The sequence below is a fragment of the Mesoplodon mirus genome (assembly GCF_964341445.2).
Source record: "Mesoplodon mirus genome assembly, chromosome: 12".
NCBI classification, from domain to species: Eukaryota; Metazoa; Chordata; class Mammalia; order Artiodactyla; family Ziphiidae; genus Mesoplodon; species Mesoplodon mirus.
In genome coordinates this window covers 16,443,771-16,467,801 of record NC_138988.1, presented here as the reverse complement: position 1 = coordinate 16,467,801, position 24,031 = coordinate 16,443,771, and the positions used below count along the sequence as shown (strand labels likewise).

General features: G+C 37.9%; 1 protein-coding gene across 1 annotated transcript in view; it reads right to left on the bottom strand.

Annotated features, from left to right (window-relative positions):
* CNTN3 (contactin 3) overlaps window positions 1-4,805 on the bottom strand; it is a gene marked incomplete at both ends in the record, with an annotated part of 238,294 nt that extends 233,489 nt beyond the window's left edge. The window contains one exon of the mRNA XM_082638599.1: window positions 4,751-4,805. Coding sequence (XP_082494725.1) covers window positions 4,751-4,805 — 55 coding nt within the window. The remainder of the gene's footprint in view (window positions 1-4,750) is intronic.
* Between the last annotated feature and the right edge of the window lie 19,226 nt (window positions 4,806-24,031).

The window sequence follows — 24,031 nt, the reverse complement described above, 5'->3', positions numbered from 1 at the left end:
TGTTCCCTAATCTCCAAAATAGAAATAATATCTATCTCAATTTATTTTTGTTAACTATTTTTGATGACCTAAGTAAAGCATTTTCCACAGTGCCTGGTACACAATGAATGAGCATTCATTAATTACTACTGTTAGTATTATTAATTTTCCTGTCATTACTATTGTTTTCCTCATCTGAGTGTTCCTTCCTCTTCTTGTCTCTCTCTGTTCTCTAACTAGGTCTTAAACTTTTTTCATAACAACTCAGTAAGAAGTATACGTAAGATCAAGACCCAATACACAATATTAAAAGGACAGCTCCATGAGGACTGGGACATTGTCTGTTTTATTCACTGCCAGGTCCCAAATGCCCAGAAGTGCTCAACAGACAATATTTACTAAGTGGGCAGTGTATGCTGATATATTATATTCTATTCTTACTTTAATTTTAATTTATTTATTCTAATAAAAAATGCTGAATGTGACCCACAGAATTGATTTTTTTAATCCACTATTTGGTAGTGACCTTTAGTTTGGAAAACTCTCATCCCTATTTTGTGCAGGGTCTTCATTTCATTCATAAGGTACACCTCTTGATGTGGGCACAAGGTGACATAGAGCCTTGAGGTTATCATTAAGGCTTTCTTTTCTCTCATATCCCACATATATTCCATCCACAAATCCTCATGAATATACCTTCAAAATATATCCAAAATTTGACCACCGCCCCTGCTAACTACCCTGGAGTCAGACATAAACAACCCTTGCCTGATTAGGGCATTAACTTCCCAATGATACCTCTGCTTGCTCACTTGCACCTCTACAATCAATCCACAACACAACAGCCAGCCAGATCCTTAAAAAAAAAAAAAAAGAAAAAGCCAGATTACATCACTTCTCTGATCAAACCACACTATGGCTCCTGAGGGCATTCAGAGCAAAAGCTCTAAATATTTTCAGTGATATACAAGGCCTTCATTTTTGCTGCATCCATCTCCATGTTAACTCTTGGCTCTCACCTACTATTTCTTTCCCATAACTCTTCCTTGTCCAACCAGGCTAACTTTCCTGCTGTTTCTAGAAATACTCAGCATGTCATATATTAAACACTTGGATGGACTGCTGACTCTGCCTGGAGTTCCCTTCCCTAAATACTCACGAGGTCAACTCGTTCGCCACAAAGTCTTAGCCCAAATATCACCTTCTCTATGAGGATGGACCTGATGACCTCTGGTAACTCACTTCCCAGCCCCCCCCCCAACTCTCATCTTATTCTGCTTCTTTTCCTTCACAGCACGAGCATCTACTAAATCAGTACCATTTTCTACCCTAACATGATGGAATATAAACCCCACAGGGACACAGATCTCTGTCCATTTTCTTCACTGGAAACAATGTATGGCACATAATAGATGCTTAATAAATATTTTTAAAAGAATGAATGCAGCCTGGTATTTTGGAGGAAAAACACAATTAAATTCACCTTAGGAAAAATTCCCAGCCAAAAATTACTATTTGTCCCTTTTCTACAGAGAGAAACATGCAGAGACAGAACAACAGAAGGAAACAGCTTTAAAAATGCAGAAAATAATGGATAACAAAAAGCTTAAATCTGAGAAAACAGAAAACACAAATTATCAAGCATTTGCTATATTTATTGAGTTTACATCTTTGGATAAACTCTACTCTACACAAGTGAATTCACATAATATATTTTTACTTCGCATTTATTTAGAGATCTTCCCTACCTCATGAACAGATTTTAACTTTAATACTAAAATATGACCCAATATTGGTTAACAGAATATCACACTCACAAGCTGGCTTTTTAATCTAAATTTTATATAAATCCAAAACGAGTACCAATATTCAGTACATAAAGAACTGTACACAATCAATACTCTTTAGAAAATTAGTCAGAGACAAATTCTTCTCCATACTATAATTATAAAGATTACCAATTCTCTAAGTAATACCCTACATATAATTTATCATATATTAGTCCAGTTCTCCTTTACCAACCTTTATAGCTTTTTTACCAACATACCCAGAAAATCAAGTTGACCCTTAAATTTTTTAATGTCTTAATATTTTAGTAAAATGGATACTGCTTTCTCCATAAATTCGTTCATAAGTCTGTAAAACATTTCTAAAAAATACTGAAAACAAGCAATACAATTTGCACACAGTGTAAAATTACAACTCAAAATTTTAAACCTTTGAAATACTTATCTCATTTTCTTTAGCTATACTTCCACTTTCTGAGTATATCTACCTGTTTCCAACTAAGTTCAAGGTTGTTTCTATGAAAGTTGATATTGTGAATAATAATACTGCTGTAGTGTATTCCCTTTCATTTTCTCCTTGTACAACAGAACTCAAATTTAAAATTTTGTAAATGAAAATAATCCAAGAAAAAGATTTATTTTGATATCTGTGTTGGTCTTTCTCCAAAAACTATTTAAAACAGTAGACATTTATAAATAATTACTCCTTTTTCTCAGTGCTAGATTAGTAGGAAAGAAAATGTTTTGGGAAACAAAATTGAGGCATCACAGCGGAAAACCTGTTTCAAAAAAGTTTATTTTAAAAGTTGGAGGTTTAAATATCATTTAAATACTTCAAGAATGTTTAAGTTTGACATAAGGGCTTAGAAGTTTACTCCAATATAAACATGTTTTCAAATAACATATGTTTTACCTAACAATGCATTTGGCCTCGTTCCATACCAATTTCCTCCTCTTAGAAAAGAAAAATGACAAGCTACTTTTTTTTTTTGTTACTTTCCTTAGGTATCATAAAGCACTTGTGTTTATCTAGAAGGTAGGTCCTTCTTCTCAGGAGATGGATGTTGAAATTTTTAGAGGTGAGAGGTGATAACTTCTGTAACTTACTTTCAAATGGTGTAGTCAATCAAACAATGAATGGAAAATACACACACATATGTATATATATAGAACAAGTACAGTAAATGGTAAAATAGTTAAATCTAAATGGTGCATATATAAGTACTTATTGTACTATTCTTTCAACCCTTTAGGTGCTGGAGAGTTTTTATAATAAAAAGAAAGAAAACTTTGCAAACAAATCAATGGACAAAGGATTAATCTCCAAAATATAAAAACAACTCATGCAGCTCAATATCAAAAAAACAACCCAATCAAAAAATGGGCGGGAGACCTAAATAGACATTTCTCCAAAGAAGACATACAGATGGTCAAGAGGCACATGAAAAGATGCTCAACATCACTAATTATTAGAGAAATGCAAATCAAAACTACAATGAGATATCACCTCACACCGGTCAGAATGGCCATCATCAAAAAATCTACAAACAATAAATGCTGGAGAGGGTGTGGAGAAAAGGGAACCCTCCTGCACTGTTGGTGGGAATGTAAATTGATACAGCCACTATGGAGAATAGTATGGAGGTTCCTTAAAAAACTAAAAATAGAATTACCATATGACCCAGCAATCCCACTACTGGGCATATACCCAGAGAAAACCATAATTCAAAAAAGACACATGCACCCCAATGTTCACTGCAGCACTATTTACAACAGCCAGGTCATGGAAACAACCTAAATGCCCACTGATAGACAAATGGATAAAGAAGATGTGGTCCACATATACAATGGAATATTACTCAGCCATAAAAAGGAACAAAATTGGGTCATGTGTAGACATGTGGATGGACCTAGAGATGGTCATACAGAGTGAAGTAAGTCAAAAAGAGAAAAACAAACATCATATATTAACGCATGTATGGGGAATCTAGAAAAATGGTACAAATGAACCTGTTTGCAAGGCAGAAATAGAGACACAGACGTAGAGAACAAATGTATGGACACCAAGGGGGGAAAGGGTGGGTGGGATGAATTGGGAGCTTGGGATTGACATATATACACTAATATGTATAAAATAGATAACTAATGAGAAACTGCTGTACAGCACAGGGAACTCCACTTTGCTGTACAGTAGAAACTAACACAACATTGTAAAACAACTATACCCCAATAAAAAAATAAAATACAATAAAATAAAGCAAAAAAACTAATCGTTTTACACATGTTACTTCATTTAAAAAAATCCTTGTCTTACTCTTCCCCTGTTCAAAAAAATGAAACAAAATGAACAAAAAGGAAATGCATCAAATGATTTTTAAGAGTTGCTTTTGTATGGTAAATATATGAGAATTATTCCTTTTTCTTTCTGTTTTGTTCTAAACTCCAAATTTTCAATATTAACAAATAAAAACTCTATCCTTATTTTTGGTCCCTTAAATAAGTTATTTGCTGAAAGAAAAATAGTATTGTTTTTAAGATTAGATATGAAAATGCTAATATTCTTTAAAATCTGTATTTTCCCTTTACACTACAGATTACAAGATTTAGCCATTTTGGTAAAAAAGTCATGAATTAACATTCTCAAATTCTGATTAATTGTTATATTCATAACACTACAGTAGATCCATAATATTTTTTGTACACATGTATCTATTCTTTTTTTATTTGAATTTTATTTTATTTTTTATACAGCAGGTTCTTATTAGATCCATGATATTAAATGCCATTATATTTGTAATGAAAATATAATGGTCTGCAAACATTAGGGAGCACAATGAGAATCCAGTTATCAGAAGAGAAAACTAGAATTTCCTTTCTGGGACAAAAAAAAGACTTGTGGAGGTTAGTTCAACATTTAAAAATTATTTAACAAATGACTCAAGTATAGTTCTAACTTCAATTTAGAAAATATAGCTTTTTGTTACCTCCTAGGCAGCCAATGAATGAAAGCAGGATCAACTGTTTCCATGACAACATCATCTTTAATTGCCAAAAGCAAGAGTAACTCTTGTCCAGTCTCTGATGAACAGAATGCTGTGTCTTCAGGTGAATCCTTTAATCTGTAAAATAAATATACAAAGAAGTCAGACTTGAAAAAATGAATTGCTTTAAAACACAGATTTTCTTCTTTTCATAAAACTGTACCACTCTCAACCACTCAAAATCCCCAAATGAAATGAATCTTTTTTGGTGCAAAAAAGATGTATGATATGTAGATACTTAAAAAACTCTTCATGTAACTGATAGGCAGAGAGGTTTCACGAAATTAGAAATGTTTGACAATACTAAAATATTAAATATTAGTATATTAAGTATTGAAACTTTTGCTAGATAGTAATTACAACAAGTAAAGTATTACCCTGAAATTGTAACTTTTCTCATTTTCTCTCATGATAATATTTTTGGCTAAACTAAGAGTCAAATCAGCAGATTTGATATCTTGAAACACTGCTTTTCATAGTCTCTGAATCCCTCATAGGCATATAAATTATAAATAACATTATCAATATTCATTTTAAGCCTGTTTTTTCAGAAACAATTGCAGAAAGCCCTCAATTACATATGTTGAATTTAAAAAATGCTAATGATGTTAATCATTAGAGAAATGCAAATCAAAACTACAATGAGATATCATCTCACATCAGTCAGAATGGCCATCATCAAAAAATCTAGAAACAATAAATGCTGGAGAGGGTGTGGAGAAAGGGAACCCTCTTGCACTGTTGGTGGGAATGTAAATTGATACAGCCACTATGGAGAACAGTATGGAGGTTCCTTAAAAAACTACAAATAGAACTACCATATGACCCAGCAATCCCACTACTGGGCATACACCCTGAGAAAACCATAATTTAAAAAGAGTCATGTACCAAAATGTTCATTGCAGCTCTATTTACAATAGCCAGGACATGGAAGCAACCTAAGTGTCCATCAACAGATGAATGGATAAAGAAAATGTGGCACATATATACAATGGAATATTACTCAGCCATAAAAAGAAATGAAATTGAGTTATTTGTAGTGAGGTGGATGGACCTAGAATCTGTCATACAGAGTGAAGTAAGTCAGAAAGAGAAAAACAAATACCTTATGCTAACACATATATATGGAATCTAAGGAAAGCAAAAAAAAAAAAAAAAACGTCATGAAGAACCTAGGGGTAAGATGGGAATAAAGACACAGACCTACTAGAGCATGGACTTGAGGATATGGGGAGGGGGAAGGGTAAGCTGTGACAAAGTGAGAGAGTGGCATGGACATATATACACTACCAAATGTAAAATAGATAGCTAGTGGGAAGTAGCCGCATAGCACAGGGAGATCAGCTAGGTGGTCTGTGATCACCTAGAGGGGTGGGATAGGGAGGGTGGGAGGGAGGGAGACGCAAGAGGGAAGAGATATGGGGACATATGTATATGTATAACTGATTCACTTTGTTATAAAACAGAAACTAACACACCATTGTAAAGCAATTATAACCAATAAAGATGTTAAAAAATACTAATGATGAAAATTGTTCAGTATGAGAATCTTGCAAATAAAACTACTTTATTTTTTGCTTTCCTGAATCTTCATAAACTTGAATGTGCTGGCTGAGAGTAAATAATTGTGTGAATACCCTGTGTCATGTTCAATGGCCATTTGAAACTACCTAAATTGCATGGTTAATGATCAAGTAGGCTGGATGCACACACTTAAAATCAGAGAAACTTTTTTCGATTGCTAAAACTCAGCTGGTTCCACACAGAAAAATGAGTGACTTTAATGTCAGCCATTTTAGCAGAGAAGGTGTATAACTCTCAGTCAGTAGCTGCTATGGATTGGGCTGTCTTAGCTGTTGCTAAGCAAACGAGAGAAATCTCAGTGGTTCTTAACTATGGGATCCTGCCATGTGATGCGATATATTCAATTAGAATTAAGTGTGTTCCAAATAATAATAACTTCAAGAGCGAAAATATGACATCTTGCAAGTTACATAAAACAATATATTAAATCAGTTATTCCTATAGTAATGCTGCTCTTGTTCACTTGCAATATAATATACATTCTTGGGGAAGGTGAGGGGAGTAAGTGGTGGAATGGCTAGAATTCCGGGATTTTGGCATAACTGACTTGGCCCATGGGAATCTGAAACAGGTGGAAATACAATTGAGAACTACTCCTCTAAGAACTGCAGGTTGGCAACTTACACCATCATGGGATCTGTGACCATTTCTAACTGTCCCCATTACTACAAATTGCAAGTGTCTTAGTTTACTTTCCCCTTAATGCAAACACTGCAAAATGAATTCAAGTGCAAGCAGTTTACTTGAGAGGTGAATGACAAAAACAGTCAGGACCTGGCGAAGTAAGAGAGGGAAAGGAAGGCAGCCAATAAAGTGTAAGATATGATCCCATCAACCCCTGTGTCTAAGCACAGCTTATTTCTTTTGGGGAAACTCTGGAAGTCTAGCCTGTGTAGAACGTATGCCTCAGAGTAATCCCAGAGTTATGCTTCAGTTGTCCAGTTATCCTTGCCAAGGGGCAAGAGATCTGGGGTATTTATATACCAACTCCCATGAGTCACCGTTTGGAGGCTATTTTCAGGGAGTATTCATGATCCAGCACTTCTAACCTCTCATAGGGACAGCAAAATGGCTTCAGAGGCAAAAAAAAACAAAACAAAACAAAAAAAAACCATTAGGTCCATTCAAAAAATGCATTTGGTGGCAAGTGGAAGTGAGGTGTGCACTGAAGTGATAATGGCAAGAGTCACATGTGGTGTCTGTCACAGTGTGCATATGAAACTGAGACATTTTGAAGCTATTTTCAATAGCATTCAGTCCCAGGAGACTTATGGCCAAAATCATGAAATTATTTAAGTATACAAGGAAGGACACACATTCTACTTCATTCAATAATTACTCCTCAAGCCTTTCCAGTGGTTGATTTCCCCCACTTGGACCAAAGGCTTTCAGATACCTAGCCTGCCTTCCTTTTTCCTGATTAATCAGTAAGACATTTTGTATCCATAATTATTTTCAATTACTAAGTTGAATAATAACTTAAATCATTCTAGATTACACTTAAATATGACAGCCATAACCACCATAACTTCCTTCTAATCATGCACATGAGGAAACCATAGTCCAGAAATCATGAGAAGAATGACATACACACACATATACACAGTAGAAAAGCAAAAATTTTTTTAACTTTTCAAATAAAATACAATGACAATTATTCATAAAAGGCGTTGGAAACATTAAATGCAGTAATATGATACATGAAATGTCAAATATTCATTAAAAGTTAGGCAGCAGTTGCAAGGTATATTAAAGTCTGGGGACAACGGTTAAGTCTCAAACACAGGACAGCCTTGAGGAGTAAAACATTATCAAACTAGTATTTCATTCTTTGAGGAGTTAAAGCTATCCAGTTTATACATTAAAAATGGACTTAGAAAGAATTTGGTAATAACAAAATAATAGACTTAAAAAGAACAGGTTGTTGGAATTTTCAAGAAAAAAGGACAAACTTTAGCAGAAGATCCTGTAGTAACATCATCACAATCATTAAAATGCATCCATATAAATGTGTGAGGCTTTGCTCTATGTCATACAGAGAACAAAACATATGGTCTATGTTCCAATACTGCAATGGGAAAAGAAAATATTATAAACACTTGTAAGTAGGATAAGGAGAAAATTACTAGACTGATACATCTTTGAAAGTAGGACCACAGCTCTTCCACCACTGGTTGCTGCAATGTTTCTAACACCCTGTGGATCATTTTAGGCTTTTAAGTAATTTTTCTTGCTGAGCTTTAAGAAAAATGAATAAGTCAATTTGGGAGATTAAACCATTTCACTGGTCATCAAGTGAGTGAGAAGCATTTCTACGGAAAGAAAAGATAAGCCACAGCATGGGATCTAGCCACCACTTGAAAGTTATTTCAGAAAAATGTATAAGAAGGCATTAAGTAGATGGTAAATTTAAAAAAAAAAGTTATCTTCCAAACAATGCATCCCACAACTAACATGCATATCAGCTACATTTGCAAAGTATAAGTATGTTCAAAGAAGTCCTAAAGTCTTTTTGAAAATTCATTCATTCAATAAATATTTGTTAAGCTCCTATTAGGTGCTGGAATTTTAATTCTGGAGGAAGATGAAGATGGGGTTGTCAGATAATTGATGATCCCTGCCCTCATGGAATATACAAACTAATGGGAGTGATATATGATTCAATTACTTACAAAGTATATGTAAACTGACCACAGTGAAAGGTACAATGAAGAGATAGGAGTTTCTAGTGAAAATCTCAATGAGAACAACCCTCATCAGGAAGGTTAGGAGAAGCTCCTCTGAAGAACTGCAGTGAAATGGAAGAAAAGAAGAGATGACATAATCAGATGTGTGTATGTTTTGCAGGGTGAGAAAAGGAAGAAATTTTCCAGGTATAGACAAAGACTTGGTATGGCCTTGAGTTGGTAAACAGGCTGGTGAGTAGCCACTGTCTGGACCCTCTCCTATCAATTAACCACCCTGTCTCCCAGGCTGGCCCAGAACCCCACCCCACCAACTAGATGTACCACCTAAAAATTAGTGACTGGCTCAACACGGGGTTTCCAGAATTCTGCTCTAGCCCATGTCACTTCTGATTGGTCAGTGCCCATGTCCCTACTGCTGGTTAAATATTTTGGCAATCACCCCTGGGCGTAAAGAATAGAATATGCAAAAGGCTCTGTGGCTTCAGTGTTCATGGCTTATTGTATGAACAGAAAGAAGATTGATGAGATAGAATGCAGATGGCCAAGTTCACTGTGGTGTGAAATGAGACTGCAGATGTATAATAGGGGTCAACCTTCTATGCCTGGCTAAGAATATAAGTATCAGGATAAAGCCCTTTGAAAACGCAGTACAATTTTAACCAGGAGTTGACATGATCAGATTTACAATGAACATTCAAATCAGACAATATTATAATCTGTATCAGGCTTAAAAGGATAAAAAGACAACACATTTTGCAACACACCAATTTCGTTCTTGCCTTCAAATTCATAGACGTCAGAAGCTAGACAATATTAACCAAACTATCTAATTTAAGAGAAGAAATATGTATATTCCAATATTCTTATATTGGTTCACACACATACACATACACACAGGCACACGCTGTATAAAGTTCAAAGATAAAGAGAAACTTCACTTAGGAATACTATTTTTAAAAATTATGTTGCTCATTTTTAATCAATGCTAAAGTAGGGCACTGACTTTATAAATAATGAAGGTAATTAATACAGTCGTGACCTGACTTCTCAGTGTTGCCAAGTATTGTCACAGAGAGAAAGGTCATATAAAAGCTCGTACCACTTCTGAAATCACCAAGTTAAAATAAATACAAATGAAGCTACCGAAGCAAGACATATATGAATCAAAATGTCATCTGCTACAATAAAAGTATTCTACTATTCACAGAAATGTTTTAAATCAAAGAAAAAGATACATACCCTTTAGAATTTTCTCTGCTAATAGACATTTGCTTCTAGGGGTTAAAGCTTAATAAATTCACAACACATTTCTCATGGTGGTCTTTAAAAAGCCCCCAAATTTACTATATATTAACAACTGTACTATCTATTCTTTTTTTTTTTTTGTGGTACACGGGCCTCTCACTGCTGTGGCCTCTCCCATCGCGGAGCACAGGCTCCGGACACGCAGGCCCAGCGGCCATGGCCCATGGGCCCAGCCGCTCCGCGGCATGCAGGATCCCCCCGGACCGGGGCACGAACCTGTGCTCCCTGCGTCGGCAGGCGGACTCCCAACCACTGCGCCACCAGGGAAGCCCTGTACTATCTATTCTTAATGTCAACTCAGTTAAAAATGCTAGACCTTGGACTTAAAACAAAAAATGCTCTAAATAGTTGTTCCCAGTTGCTCTAAAAGAAGAGATCATTTGTGGCTTTTGTCATACACTTTACAAAATTGCTACTAAGCTTGTGGATCATGAAATATTGATATATATTTGTATTGAATATACATACACAGCTCTGAATGCAGTCTTGGCAAATGCTCAGAGTTAAGCTTCTTTATGCGGTGGAAAGTTTAGGTGTGAGAATGATTTGACTTCATTCATTTATATCAGAGTAACCGGTACCTAACGCGCATTCTCCTTTTCAAAGAGACAAACCCTACAGCAATTTTGTTGAGAGGATTGCTGAACACATCTCTCACATCCAAAAAAACTCACCTCCACCTCTGATATTTGAGAAGCAAAATCTATTCATGAATATACATTATTCCCAACCTGTACCAAAAAAACCACAAAAAACCTTGAGCAGATTAGAGCCTTTTAGTAGAGAAAAATATTTAATCATTAATGCATAAAAGTTTGATGCCTATGGTGGTGTATTTTGAGTCTTGTAGAGAAATTAGCTCACTATTGTGGTATACAACATAACACCATGGTAGTCAATGAACAAATGAGTTTAATACTTGATAAGGCTGCACATCTTGCCAGTTCAGAAATCAGGCTTCACACACCCACTTTGTTTTCATTCATAATCATAATCATTCACTCATTCAGGATCTGCACATCTTCCAGAAATGTAGTTGATCCACTCTGCATACTATACCTCCTTCCTGCTGAAACTGAACAGACAGGGGATGAAATTCACATGAATACTGGGCTCAAAGTCCAACATTCTTGACAACTCCACACACATCCTCCCTACAGTTCATAAGTGTTCCGCAGCTAAGAAGAGGGGAGAATATAAAGTGCCCAGGTTGATGTTACCTTCACACTAACAGTTCTGTATTTACAGTAGCACAATCACCAAATAAGGCAAATGCCAGCTAGAAGCCATCTATCTCCTGCTTTTGAGGACACCTACAGCCCTTTATAGTCCTTCCTCCAACGCTCAGCACTTTCAACACCTCCCATTATAGTTACAGAGACTATGGCTTTTCTCTCCAACTAGACTACAATCTGCAAAACAAGAGTGATTCATAACCTTTTGTAGGTTAAGGTCCTTTTTGAGAAATCAGCCAAATCTATGGACCCTCTTACCTCTTTACTCCAAATACAGATAGACTGACATAAGCTAACTTTTGTTTTGTACACAATTTGTTTTATTACACTGGAAAATAATTTCTATTACATACCTATTACATGTGTGTGTGTACCTATATATGGGTGTATATATTATATACATATGTGCGTGGGTGTATATATATGTGTGTGTATTTGGAGATTTCTTTCTTTGTTCATGCAGAAATTAATGACGACTTCATCAAAATGGAATTAAGTATAAATTATGCAGATTGAAAAGAAAAAAATTATGTTGAAAAATAATTGTTCCTGAGAAGGTCACTGTTGAAAAGCTTGATAAATAAGTTGAAATCATGAACCTGGTTTCAGTATGGAGAGGCATCTCATCTCTGACATCCAGTTAATTTTTTTCTTTTGATCTTTTAGCAATCAGTGTAGAAAGGCAGTAGCAAAGCAAATCAGACCTCTTTTTGGGCATACATTACGGTCGATGAATCAGCTATATAAAAATACTGCCAGAACACTCTGAGGCACCTTATATTGATTTCAGAGGCTCTTTTTACTTTGTCCTCAACTCAACGAGGTCTTCTCTGGCAACTCAAGAGATCTCTCTGTCCTCAACTCAAAGACAGTTTCACTGATACGACCTCAGAAAAAACTGCAATTCCATTTTTCAGTTGGTTCCACTAATTTCATGCAACTGCAAGGTGAAGAGAAAAGACACAGCTACAAAATCATGCCAACTGGTTTCTTGCTTCAAAATATTAGACAAAATGTCATTATTTCTAAGTATACTTGACAGAGGGTTTACTTCAATTCTCTTGCTTTCCTTTAAGCCTCAAACTAAACGTGGCCATTTCCAGGGCACAATGTTTTTACAAACATCTCTCCAATCATAGGTGACTACTAGTTAGCATGCAAGAACAACCCTCGAAGCATGTTGTGTTTTGGAGCAGGTCCAAGTTTCGAGAAGTTGCAGGATCTTCTAATGGAATCTTCATCCTTAAAAAAAAGATTGACACTGTCCAATGTTTTTCCAAGGTAGTCAGAACAAAGGTGCTCTTGTGGGGATTTTTTTTTTTTAATTTAATTCTTCCAGTGAAAAGAACCCTGCCCAGGACTTGGACTTTTGTTTGGGTCCTACCACATTTAATGGTAACTAGAAGACTAAACGATAAGCAAATTCTGCTATATACTTATCCTTGACATTTTCTAACTTAAACAAGGAACAAAATGAACAAAGACAAATTTCCATAATTATAAATGCTACATGGGTTTTCTTCCTTTCTTACTGAATGGGAAATTACTGTAGACCTCATGATATGGTAATGAGGAGCAATGTAACTTTCTTAAGTCTACATCACAACGTTCCTTGCCACTATATATTTATTTAGAATTTAAAAATAGCTTAAAAACCATACGATGCAGGGACTTCCCTCGTGGTGCAGTGGTTAGGAATCCGCCTGCCAATGCAGGGGACACGGGTTTGAGCCCTGGTCCAGGAAGATCCCACGTGCCATGGAGCAACTAAGCCCGTGCGTCACAACTACTGAGCCCTCATGCCATAACTACTGAAGCCCGCACGCCTAGAGCCCATGCTCTGCAAGAAGAGAAGCCACCGCAATGAGAAGCCCACGCACCACAACAAAGAGTAGCCCCCGCTCGCCACATCTAGAGAAAGCCTGCGCACAGCAATGAAGACCCAACGCAGCCAAAAATAAATAAATAAAATAAATTTATTTTTAAAAAAACACCATATGATGCAAATGCTTTTTACAAAGACAATATTCCAAATATTAGAAAGGAAAATGAACTGTGATATCATTACCTTTTATTGCTTGTTATTTCCCAGATATTGTTTCATACATTAACCCACTTCACCCTCACAACAATCCATGAGGCTCATTCTATTATCACCCCCATTTTTCAGATAAAGAAACAAAGACACACATAGGTTAAGACATTTACCCAAGATAAAGACAGAACCTCTGTATTTTCAATTATTTTTCACACGATATGTAGCAAATGGAATGTTTATGCAGTCAGACTGTTAGGGAACCATAAAGTATAACCTGACCTTTTATATATTTTTATTTATTTATTTTTTACTTTTTATTGGAGTATAGTTGCTTTACAATGTTGTGTTAGTTTCTACTGCACAGCAAAGTGAATCAGCTAACATAAGCCACGAACTTATTTCACAATGTGTGAGAAGTATGATGCCTTCCGTACGGAGTCAAAAAACATACACTTATATACATTTATGCGCACAAAGAATTTGAAAGAATATTCGAGAACTGGAGAAAGCAGTTGTCTCTGGGGAGGGGAACTGTGTATTTCGAAACCAGATAAACTACTTTTCTTTCTACATTCTTTTATATATTTTAAATTTTCTACGATGGCCACATATTGATTTCTCAAAACATTACCAGGGCTTCCCTGGTGGCGCAGTGGTTGAGAGTCCGCCTGCTGATGCAGGGGACACGGTTTGTGCCCTGGTCCGGAAAGATCCCACATGCCGCGGAGTGGCTGGGCCCGTGAGCCATGGCCACTGGGCCTGCGCGTCCGGAGCCTGTGCTCCACAGCAGGAGAGGCCACAACAGTGAGAGGCCCGCATACCGCAAAAAAAAAAAAAAAAAAAAAAAAAAAAACATTACCAAACATTTTGAAAAAGGGAAAAAAAAATCTCCAGTTCTCACATGACAACAGGTTCAAAAATATGTAAATAATTTTGTTGTGAGGATCAAGTAGAAAGGAGTCAAGAGGTTGAAAAGGGCTAAAAAGTGCTTTTTGGCCAGGATGAAGCAGTACTAAGCAGGTAGTCTGGTTGTGCACACTAAGCAAGGCCATACTTTCTTTTTTTTTTTTTTTTTTACCTTGTAATTTTGGATAAAGGAGAATGATCTTGGTGAGAAAACTCACATTTCCTGAGTGCCTACTGCATGTCAGGTACAAGCACAGAGAGAATATTTTAAAATAAATCATCATCTTTGACCTCCAGGTACTTAAACACTCAAGAAGCAAACTGACCCAGAAACATTTTAATACAAGCTTCTGGACCGGAGGAGAGAGGTTTGTAATAGGATGTTCTTTCTTCAGCCTCCAAGACATAGCAGTGTTATACCCTAAAGGTGAGGGAGGTGCCAGAACAGAATGAGGAACAAATTTTCAAAGGAGATACTGCAAAACCATCTGTCTGGCTCTGAAACCCTTGCTCACATCAGAGATGTCTGGAGCCTCAGTAGTGGATTTGAGAAAAGCTTCTTTGGAGAGAATTCTGATGAGTTCTACCCACTCAGGGGGAGGGAGGAGGGTTTCCTTTAAACCCACTGACGGGGGACATGCTATAAGGAGACCACAGAGAGCTGCATTTTGAGGGATGCAGGGGTCTAGGATCACACTAAGGAAAAAGAGTAGGCTAAGCAGAATAGAAGATTGCAATTTATGAAGGAGATGGATCCTCAGAGACATTACGGGTACAGAATGCATGGTGTGTTCTGTGAGCCAGACACACACCCGGGAGTGCCTGGGGGGGATGCAGCTGTCAATCACCCAGAGCAAGAGAATCAGCAGGGTGGGGCAGGGGAAGACCTTCCACAGGAAAGGTAGGGCATCTAAGGAGAGAACCACTGAAATAAAACACCAGTTCTACACTCCCGGTAAGTCCAAAGTGCCATGATCCTAAATCACAACAACGGAATCAATCAGGTGAAACGTGCTGCCCCCTCTGCTCTTCCTTTGCAACACAGTAATCAGAACTAGAAACAGCATGTTAGGGGGAGGAGATGTAGACATACTAGGTGAGAAAAGAAGCCAAAACATTCTTTCTCTGATTGCAGACTTCCCCTCTGCAGCAGCGAAGCAGTAGGGAGGGAGATTAGTTTTATCTTTAAATCAAGTTCTTAAATTGTAGCTATTAAACAGGACAGAATATTATAATTTTTGGATTGAAATTATGTCAGATACTTAAGCATCACCAAACATGGAGTGGACAGGGCTACTGGGGTTTTCTCCCAGGGGCAGGAGAGGAACTAAGAAAAGAAATTCACAGAAAGAACATAAGGGGACAAAGAGAGACAACAAAGTTGCTTGAGGGTCAGAGCTCATGAGCTACATTTCTTTAAGGTATAGTTATAGATAAGGAATAGGAATGGTGGTTAGAAGATGGGAAGACTCTATAGTATAGGTGGCATCTGAGGTAATTCTTAAAAGAAAAGGGAGGGCTAACCTAGGAGAAAGGTAAGGAGAAAGGTATGGGGAAATGTAACCCCATCGGCAAAACCTAGCACCAGAGGTGATTCACGGGAGTGAGTGAAATGACTCACAGAAAATCCAGAGACAGTGGGCTGAGACAAAAAGATGGAGAAGCCCAGTGTTCAGGGTGTGAGCAGAGGAAGATCAAATCCTTGAGGATGACAAAAAAGGAACATGCCTAGAGGTCCAATGCAACTCATGCGTGACTGGGTTATGAAAGCTAAGGGTGCATGCAGAGTGCTTAGTTTTGCAGGGGCGTGCTGGAGATCACGGAAAGAAATAGATTGCTTGGGGCTGGGAGTGGGAACGGGGAGTGACTGAAAACAGGCAGGAGGGTTCTTTCTAGGGTGATGGAAGTATTCTAAAATTGAGTCGTGGGAATGGCCACACAATTCTGTGAATTTACTAAAATTGTTGAGTTGTACACTAATGTGAGTGCATTTTATGGTATGTAAATTTTACCTCAATAAGGCTACTTTTTTTAAAAAAAAAAGGTAGAACCATAAAGAAGACCAAAAGACAACCCTCAGAATGGGAGAAAATATTTGCAAATGAAGCAACTGACAAAGGATTAATCTCCAAAATTTATAAACAGCTCATGCAGTTCAATAGCAAAAAAACAAACAACCCAATCCAAAAATGGGCAGAAGACTTAAATAGGCATTTCTCCAAAGAAGATATACAGACTGCCAACAAACACATGAAAGAATGCTCAACATCATTAATCATTAGAGAAATGCAAATCAAAACTACAATGAGATATCATCTCACACCAGTCAGAATGGCCATCATCAAAAAATCTAGAAACAATAAATGCTGGAGAGGGTGTGGAAAAAAGGGAACACTCTTGCACTGCTGGTGGGAATGTGAATTGGTACAGCCGCTATGGAGAACGGTATGGAGGTTCCTTAAAAAACTACAAATAGAACTACCATATGACCCAGCAATCCCACTACTGGGCATATACCCTGAGAAAACCATAATTCAAAAAGAGACATGTACCAAAATGTTCATAGCAGCCCTATTTACAATAGCCCGGAGATGGAAACAACCTAAGTGTCCATCATCGGATGAATGGATAGAGAAGATGTGGCACATATATACAATGGAATATTACTCAGCCATAAAAAGAAACGAAACTGAGCTATTTGTCATGAGGTGGATAGACCTAGAGTCTGTCATACAGAGTGAAGTAAGTCAGAAAGAGAAAGACAAATACCGTATGCTAACACATATATATGGAATTAAAAAAAAATGTCATGAAGAACCTAGGGGTAAAACGGGAATAAAGACACAGACCTACTTGTGAATGGACTTGAGGATATGGGGAGAGGGAAGGGTAAGCTGTGACAAAGCGAAAGTGAGGCATGGACATATATACACTACCAAACATAAGGTAGATAGATAGTGGGAAGCAGCCGCAGAGCACAGGGAGATCAGCTCGGTGCTTTGTGACCGCCTGGAGGGGTGGGATGGGGAGGGTGGGAGGGAGGGAGATGCATGAGGGAAGGGATGTGGGAACAGATGTATATGTATGACTGATTCACTTTGTTATAAAGCAGAAACTAATAAAAAAAATAAAATTAAAAAAAAAGAATGAAATACTTCAATTTTCATAACAGGAATTAACATGTAACTAATTAGAAGTGACTATGTTAAATGTTTAACAAATTATATCTCTACTGAAATGAAAACTCTAAAATAAACCCTTGTTATTGCGAAAAAAAAAGGTAGAAATAAACAGAGAAAGAGGGTAACAAAGAACAAGAAGGAAAGCTAGAGGGGGAAAAAAGAGAAGAGAGGCGGTAAATCAAGGCCTGCAAATGTCTTTCGTGATGCCATCATGCCCAGTCCTTGGGAAGCATCAGCCTCACTGTGGTGGGTAGAAGTGTGAATAGAGGGCGAGGAATGGCAACAGCTAAAATCAGCTACTCTTTCAATAATTCAGAACGAAAGAGATGGGACTGTGGTTAGAGATGGGTGGCAGGTCGATAGAGAGTCAATGAGGGATATATTTAAGTTGGAAAATTCTTGAGCATATTTATAGACTGAGGGGAAGAATTTAAAACATAGGAAACAAAAGGTACATTTTACGAGTGGAGAGCATCTTCCCGGAGTAAACTTGCATGGTAATGACTCTGCCTCAGCCATTATCACATGAGCAAGATTCAAAGTATCAATATATCTTAAAAAGGAAAGAGCAACGATGATTTGCCGCTATTCAATGACTAAAAGAGACAAGGTGAACTCTGGGGTGGAGACATTTTCTGGAGCATTTCAGGCTGGTCTCTGTGGCTCTTTATTAGTGTCTCCAGAGGGTCACAGAGCATGAGATGCTCAGCATGTCCTGTCTTCCATTTTATTTTTATTTTTGTGAGGTAAATTAACTTAGAAACCATAGTTTCACCCATTTTCAGGAGCTCTAGAACCCACCCCATTTCCTACTCAGACAGCAGACTCAGATTAAACATTCTAAGCACTGAGATATGTTGAGGAACACTAGTAACTAAACATGATATTACTACAGTGCCCCAGAGAATCCCCTTATCCCCCAACTATTTAAACCACAATTCCAGCACAAGTTCTAGGTAGGTAATAACAGCAAACCCTAAGTACTTAATGTGTACCAGGCAAGATTCTAGGTGCTTTATAAACACAAGTAATGTCACAAAGAAGAAACTGTCACCATCCCCATTTTACAGATGAGGTAACTAACGTAGAGAAGAGTTAACCATGCCCAGTTTCACACAGGTGGCCTTGCCTGAGTCTGGTATTACTAAATCAATCCCTAGTTGTGATGATTCTGCCTAATCTATTCTTCATTTACCCTAAGACACAGGTAGAATGTGGTTCTCTGAAGCTTTGTATCTCTGTTCAAAGCTCAGCTAGACATACACACGAGGTGAGGTGATAGGTTCAGACTCTAGGGCAGTGGTTCTCAACCAGGGGACATTTGTCCATGTCTGAGGAGGTTTTCGGTTGTCACAGCTATGGAGTGGAGGGGTGTGGATGTTCCACAGGCATCTAGAGAATGGAGGCCGGGGGCGGAGGCCACTACAATTCAACAGTGCAATTCCCCACAACAGACAATTATCCAACCCGGAATGTCAATCACGTCGGAATAAGAAGCCTGACTTTAGAGCAATTTGGCATCAGAAGACCCTAAAACCAGCTTCTGTCCAGCCTGGCTACTTACTGTTCACAACTTTACAGAATAAAGGTCATACTTCAACCTATAGGGTCCTGCTCTCATTCAACCATGAGCTTTGTGGGAAAACAGAATAAAAGACCATGGTGACCCTTTTTTTTTTTTTTTTTGCGGTACGCGGGCCTCTCACTGTTGTGGCCTCTCCCGTTGTGGAGCACAGGCTCCAGATGCGCAGGCTCAGCGGCCATGGCTCACGGGCCCAGCCACTCCTCGGCATGTGGGATCTTCCCGGACCGCGGCACGAACCCGTGTCCCCTGCATCGGCAGGCAGACTCTCAACCACTGTGCCCCCAGGGAAGCCCCCACCTACTTTTTCAAAATAAGTTTTTGTTAGGAAAAACCCCAATCACATACAAAGTAAACATTATAGGATAATGAACACTCATATACCCACCAGCAACTACAACAAATACCAATAATCTGCCATTCTTGTTTTCATATAGCTCCACTCACCCCACTTCCCACCTGATTATTATTTTTTAGTTCTTTAAGGTATAATTTGCATACATGAAAATCTCTGTGTAATTTTTAATATGGAGTTTTGAAGAATTATTTTTATTGTAAAATAAAACAAAGATCTTTCTGATGTAAGTAAAACATGAATACAGAGACAAATATATGTCTCCATGAATTACTGGATGGCAAATTCCCCTGTATTGTGGCCTCATTTTAAAAGTATCTGCCGTCTTCATTCTCTCTCACATACTCCACCAGAAAGAGCTTCCTTGACATCTAACTTCTAAGTCAGTGTTTTTCAAACTTTAGGTTGTATCCCATTTAGAGGGCTATGAATAGGGTTTTTTTTAAAATTTGTTTGTGTGTTTGTTACGGGAGCAAATGAGAGAACAGACTAGACTAGACTAAAATTGAATAGAACATAAATGATCAAAATGTACTCAATTTAAATAAGGGTTAGGACTGGTTTCTACAATGATACTGTGGAAGGACAACATATTAAGCATTAAGACCTGAAATAACTGGTATTTCCTACTATGAATGGCAGTCAAAAATAGTCTAAAAACATGAGGGGCGGAATGAACACAGTATGTGTGTATATGTATGTATATACATATATATGGCATAAATATATATGTATGTGTATATGTGTATGTATATACACACACAGCTGTATAACCTTGGGCAAGTTACTTCTTACTTAAACCTCTTTTGCCTTTGAATTTTGCATCTGTAAAATGGGGGTGGTAAGTATGTACATAATTGGTTTATTGTAAGAATTAAATATGATTGTGAGTATATGATGAGCCAGCTCCTTGGTGTCCAAGATCTGAAAGTTACTGCTCTTATTTCAAAGAAATTAAATACAACTGGCACCTTCACTGGAGATAAATCAAAGTCTTAAACTACTAACTCAAACAAAGGTCTCTAACTCATTTTAAAGAGACATTAACACCTTAGGGACTGCTTACATCTTTTTTTTTTAAAACACTTGTTCCCCTTGACTGTGTTTTTTCAAGTTGCTTTATCACAATGAATGGAGTGATTCTGACACCTTTAGGAAATGCTAATCGTGGCTGTGAATAGTTATCTGCTTAGCATTCACACGTATTAGGGGCTGTATCTAGGTGTATAAAACATCCACTCTATCAACACAGAAGTGTAAATATAAATTGAAGCAAACTGTGATAGCAGCTTGAATTTATATCCACAGTATCAATTTCAGCTGAGGAGACAGAGAGGAAAAGTAACCCCCCCCCCACTGCAACAAACCTCTATTTGTTATCAAACAAATAAATAATGGTTCGGATGAAGCCCATAAACCACAAGTTGACTGCCTGTATGGAATAATCTGGAATGTAATGACATAACACCATAAGGAGGGGTGGAGCCTGAGAACAGGAGTGCATGTGCCCATCTCAGCCTCAGGGGCTGTCTAATGGTGCAATGAGAGGCCCAGACCTACAGAGCTTTAGACAAGATTTCCTAGTTTTCAAATGTTAGCAAGCAACTATTTAAAACCACAACACCAAAACATTTGTGTTGACCAAACAAAACATGTCTGCAATTTAGATACAATCCATCTTGAAACCTCTGACCAAAATGCATGCAACTGCTTAAATTTCTGAAAAGCATAACTGATCACTCTGTTGCTCCTTGAGAAATATACAACCCTGCATATTAAAAACATTTCAATATTTTTTCTAATCAGGAATACATTTTTTTAAATTTTGTTTTATCTTTCCATTGGGGGAAGTGTGACAACAAAGGAAAGGATGCATCTCCCTCAGTTTTCAGAGTAGGAGATCTCTGTTACGTGGAAAGTATTCCATTTTATTCAATGAGATGGTTCTCATTCATCCACTAATGACCTCTGGTCTAAGAACCAAAACTTTGCAAGCAAAGTTTAGAAGGTCCCAAAGACTGTGCCCCTAATGGAGATTTCCTCAGGTCTGGGTACATAGGCTGCCTCTGGCCACAAGAAGCCTCCCTTCTCCACCTAGATGTGCCACACAGATATTAACAGTTCTATGCATGCCACATGGGAAATACTAAGGAAGCATTTGTAACTACTGGCAGGAAAAGCTTGAAGACCTTAGTGAAGACTTTGAGCTTCAGCTAAGAGTTGATATAGTTCAGTTCACACAACAGTCATCACTGTGGTTTCTTTTCCCCACATAGTTTGATTTAGGAGATGGAAGTGAATTTAACCAAAAAGCTACATGTGGATTTGTAGGTGAAGGTCCAACCCTGAATACCAGTGCTGTTTCTTCAGCACCTAGATTTCTACCTGGAGGAATACAGTTATAATACATATGCTTCTGGGAATGGACTTCTAAGATTTCTGGTTTGTTCAGAACACAGATTCTGCTTATTTCCTGCTTCTCTAGACCCTCCAAATGAAGTCCCACTGTGTGGACATATGAAGACACATTTCATTTTGTAGATCCACAACAAGTTCTGTTCATTGCATCCTCACATTTCAAAATAACAAAAACAAGTCACAGTTTTCATAAACACATACACAATTTCCTTAATATCCTCATAACATGAGAACCAGGCAGACATTTAAGTTAGTGAAAGTGCCAGGTGGGGATGGCATGGAGCTGCTGAAAAGCAGCTGTAAAAAGGGACAGCTGCTTTTCAGTTTTAGGAAATAGCTGCTAATATCTTTTTATTTTTCATGTTGGCAATTCTTTTTTTAACAGGGGCTGGCCTAACAAAACTTGCCTGTAGACATGATGTGGCCTATAGGCCAGGAATTTGAGGTCTCTGGATATACAGTCACAGGGGAGAAAAAAATAGAACAATAACAATAGCAAAAATCCTCTTAAGAGAGACGCTCTTCTTCACATAGAGATAAGCTCTGCTGCACGCACTGTCTGCCTAGCCATTTCCATGCACCCCACTGTATGCCCAAAGCCTACTGCATTGCTTGGCCCACAGCTGACACTCAAAACAATATGTGTGGAATTAATGAACATCAGATTTAGGGCACTAGTTGCCACACTTGGCTACATATCTGACCATCTGGGGGAGCTAGGCAGAAACGCTGATCCCCTGGTCCCACTGCACCATAAATTCCAGGCACCAGGCCCAGAACTGCTTGCTTTTTTTTTTTTTTTTTTTTTTTCTTTTTAACTTCCCAAAGTAATCCTGCTGCAGGGTCATTGAGGCATACAGGAACCACTGGCTAGGACTCAGTGAGCCACCAAATTCTAGTACTAGCTGCCGGTGACAGGACTGAAAGGCATCTTCACGTCTGTGGCTATTGTTAACATTTTAAACTTGGTTTGTTTCCTCTGAATATCCCCCTTTCGCTAGCTCTGTGATTCCCTGATACAGGGAAGGAGGAGGCAGAAGGGAAAGTTAAAAGTTGTTCTCCCAGCTATCTGCTTCCAAAAGCACAAGTTGTTTCCAAGAAAACACTGAGAAGATTCAACGAAGGCCTCAGCTGGAAACACTCGAACAGAGAAGGAAGATACTTCCCATTTATGGAGGTCTGGAAGTCTACAGGGGGTGACTAGACTCAAGAGGGAGGAACCCAGAGCTCTCAGGGAGATGAACTTGGGAAAGATGCCAAGAAACAGGAGCTGGGATAGGCAGCCTGGCCGGAAGAGACAATGGAGAGAGACAACCTCAATGGATGAATGACCTATGATCCATCCTTCCAAGTCTTTATCATTACCACTCCATTTCCAAGGCACAGGCTCTGTGAAGCCTCTGAGAAATATAACAGGACACCTGAGGAGGCAGGATGAGGGTTTGCCATTAAAAAAAACACACACACTGAAGTTGAGTTACAGAAATATGGGAAGTGGAATTCTTTGTGCCATCTGAACCTGGGTTGGGGGGGGGTCACGATTCCAACCCTTAACACCTCTTACATAGACTTGGGGGTGATACTTAGTTGAAAGGATTTTGTGCAGATTAATTAGTAACCCTTTGTGAAACACTTTGGTGCAATAAGAATGTTCCTTATTTTGGTTACATTATCTACTAATTTTGCAGTTGGAAAGCAGAGTGATTAAGGTTTTATCACAAGCTATGAAAGCCGAGAATGCTGAACTTCTGTGAAAATTCTCTCCCTGTCTATTCCTCCTGAGCCCAATTACCCGTTGGGTCAGACATCTATTATTTTATTTAGCAAAACTGATGCTTTGAAACACACTTTGAAGGAACAACAAAAAACGTAGACTCTGGTGTACTGCAATAAAGACCTTCATGTTTAATGTTCATTTGGGAGATGCTCTAT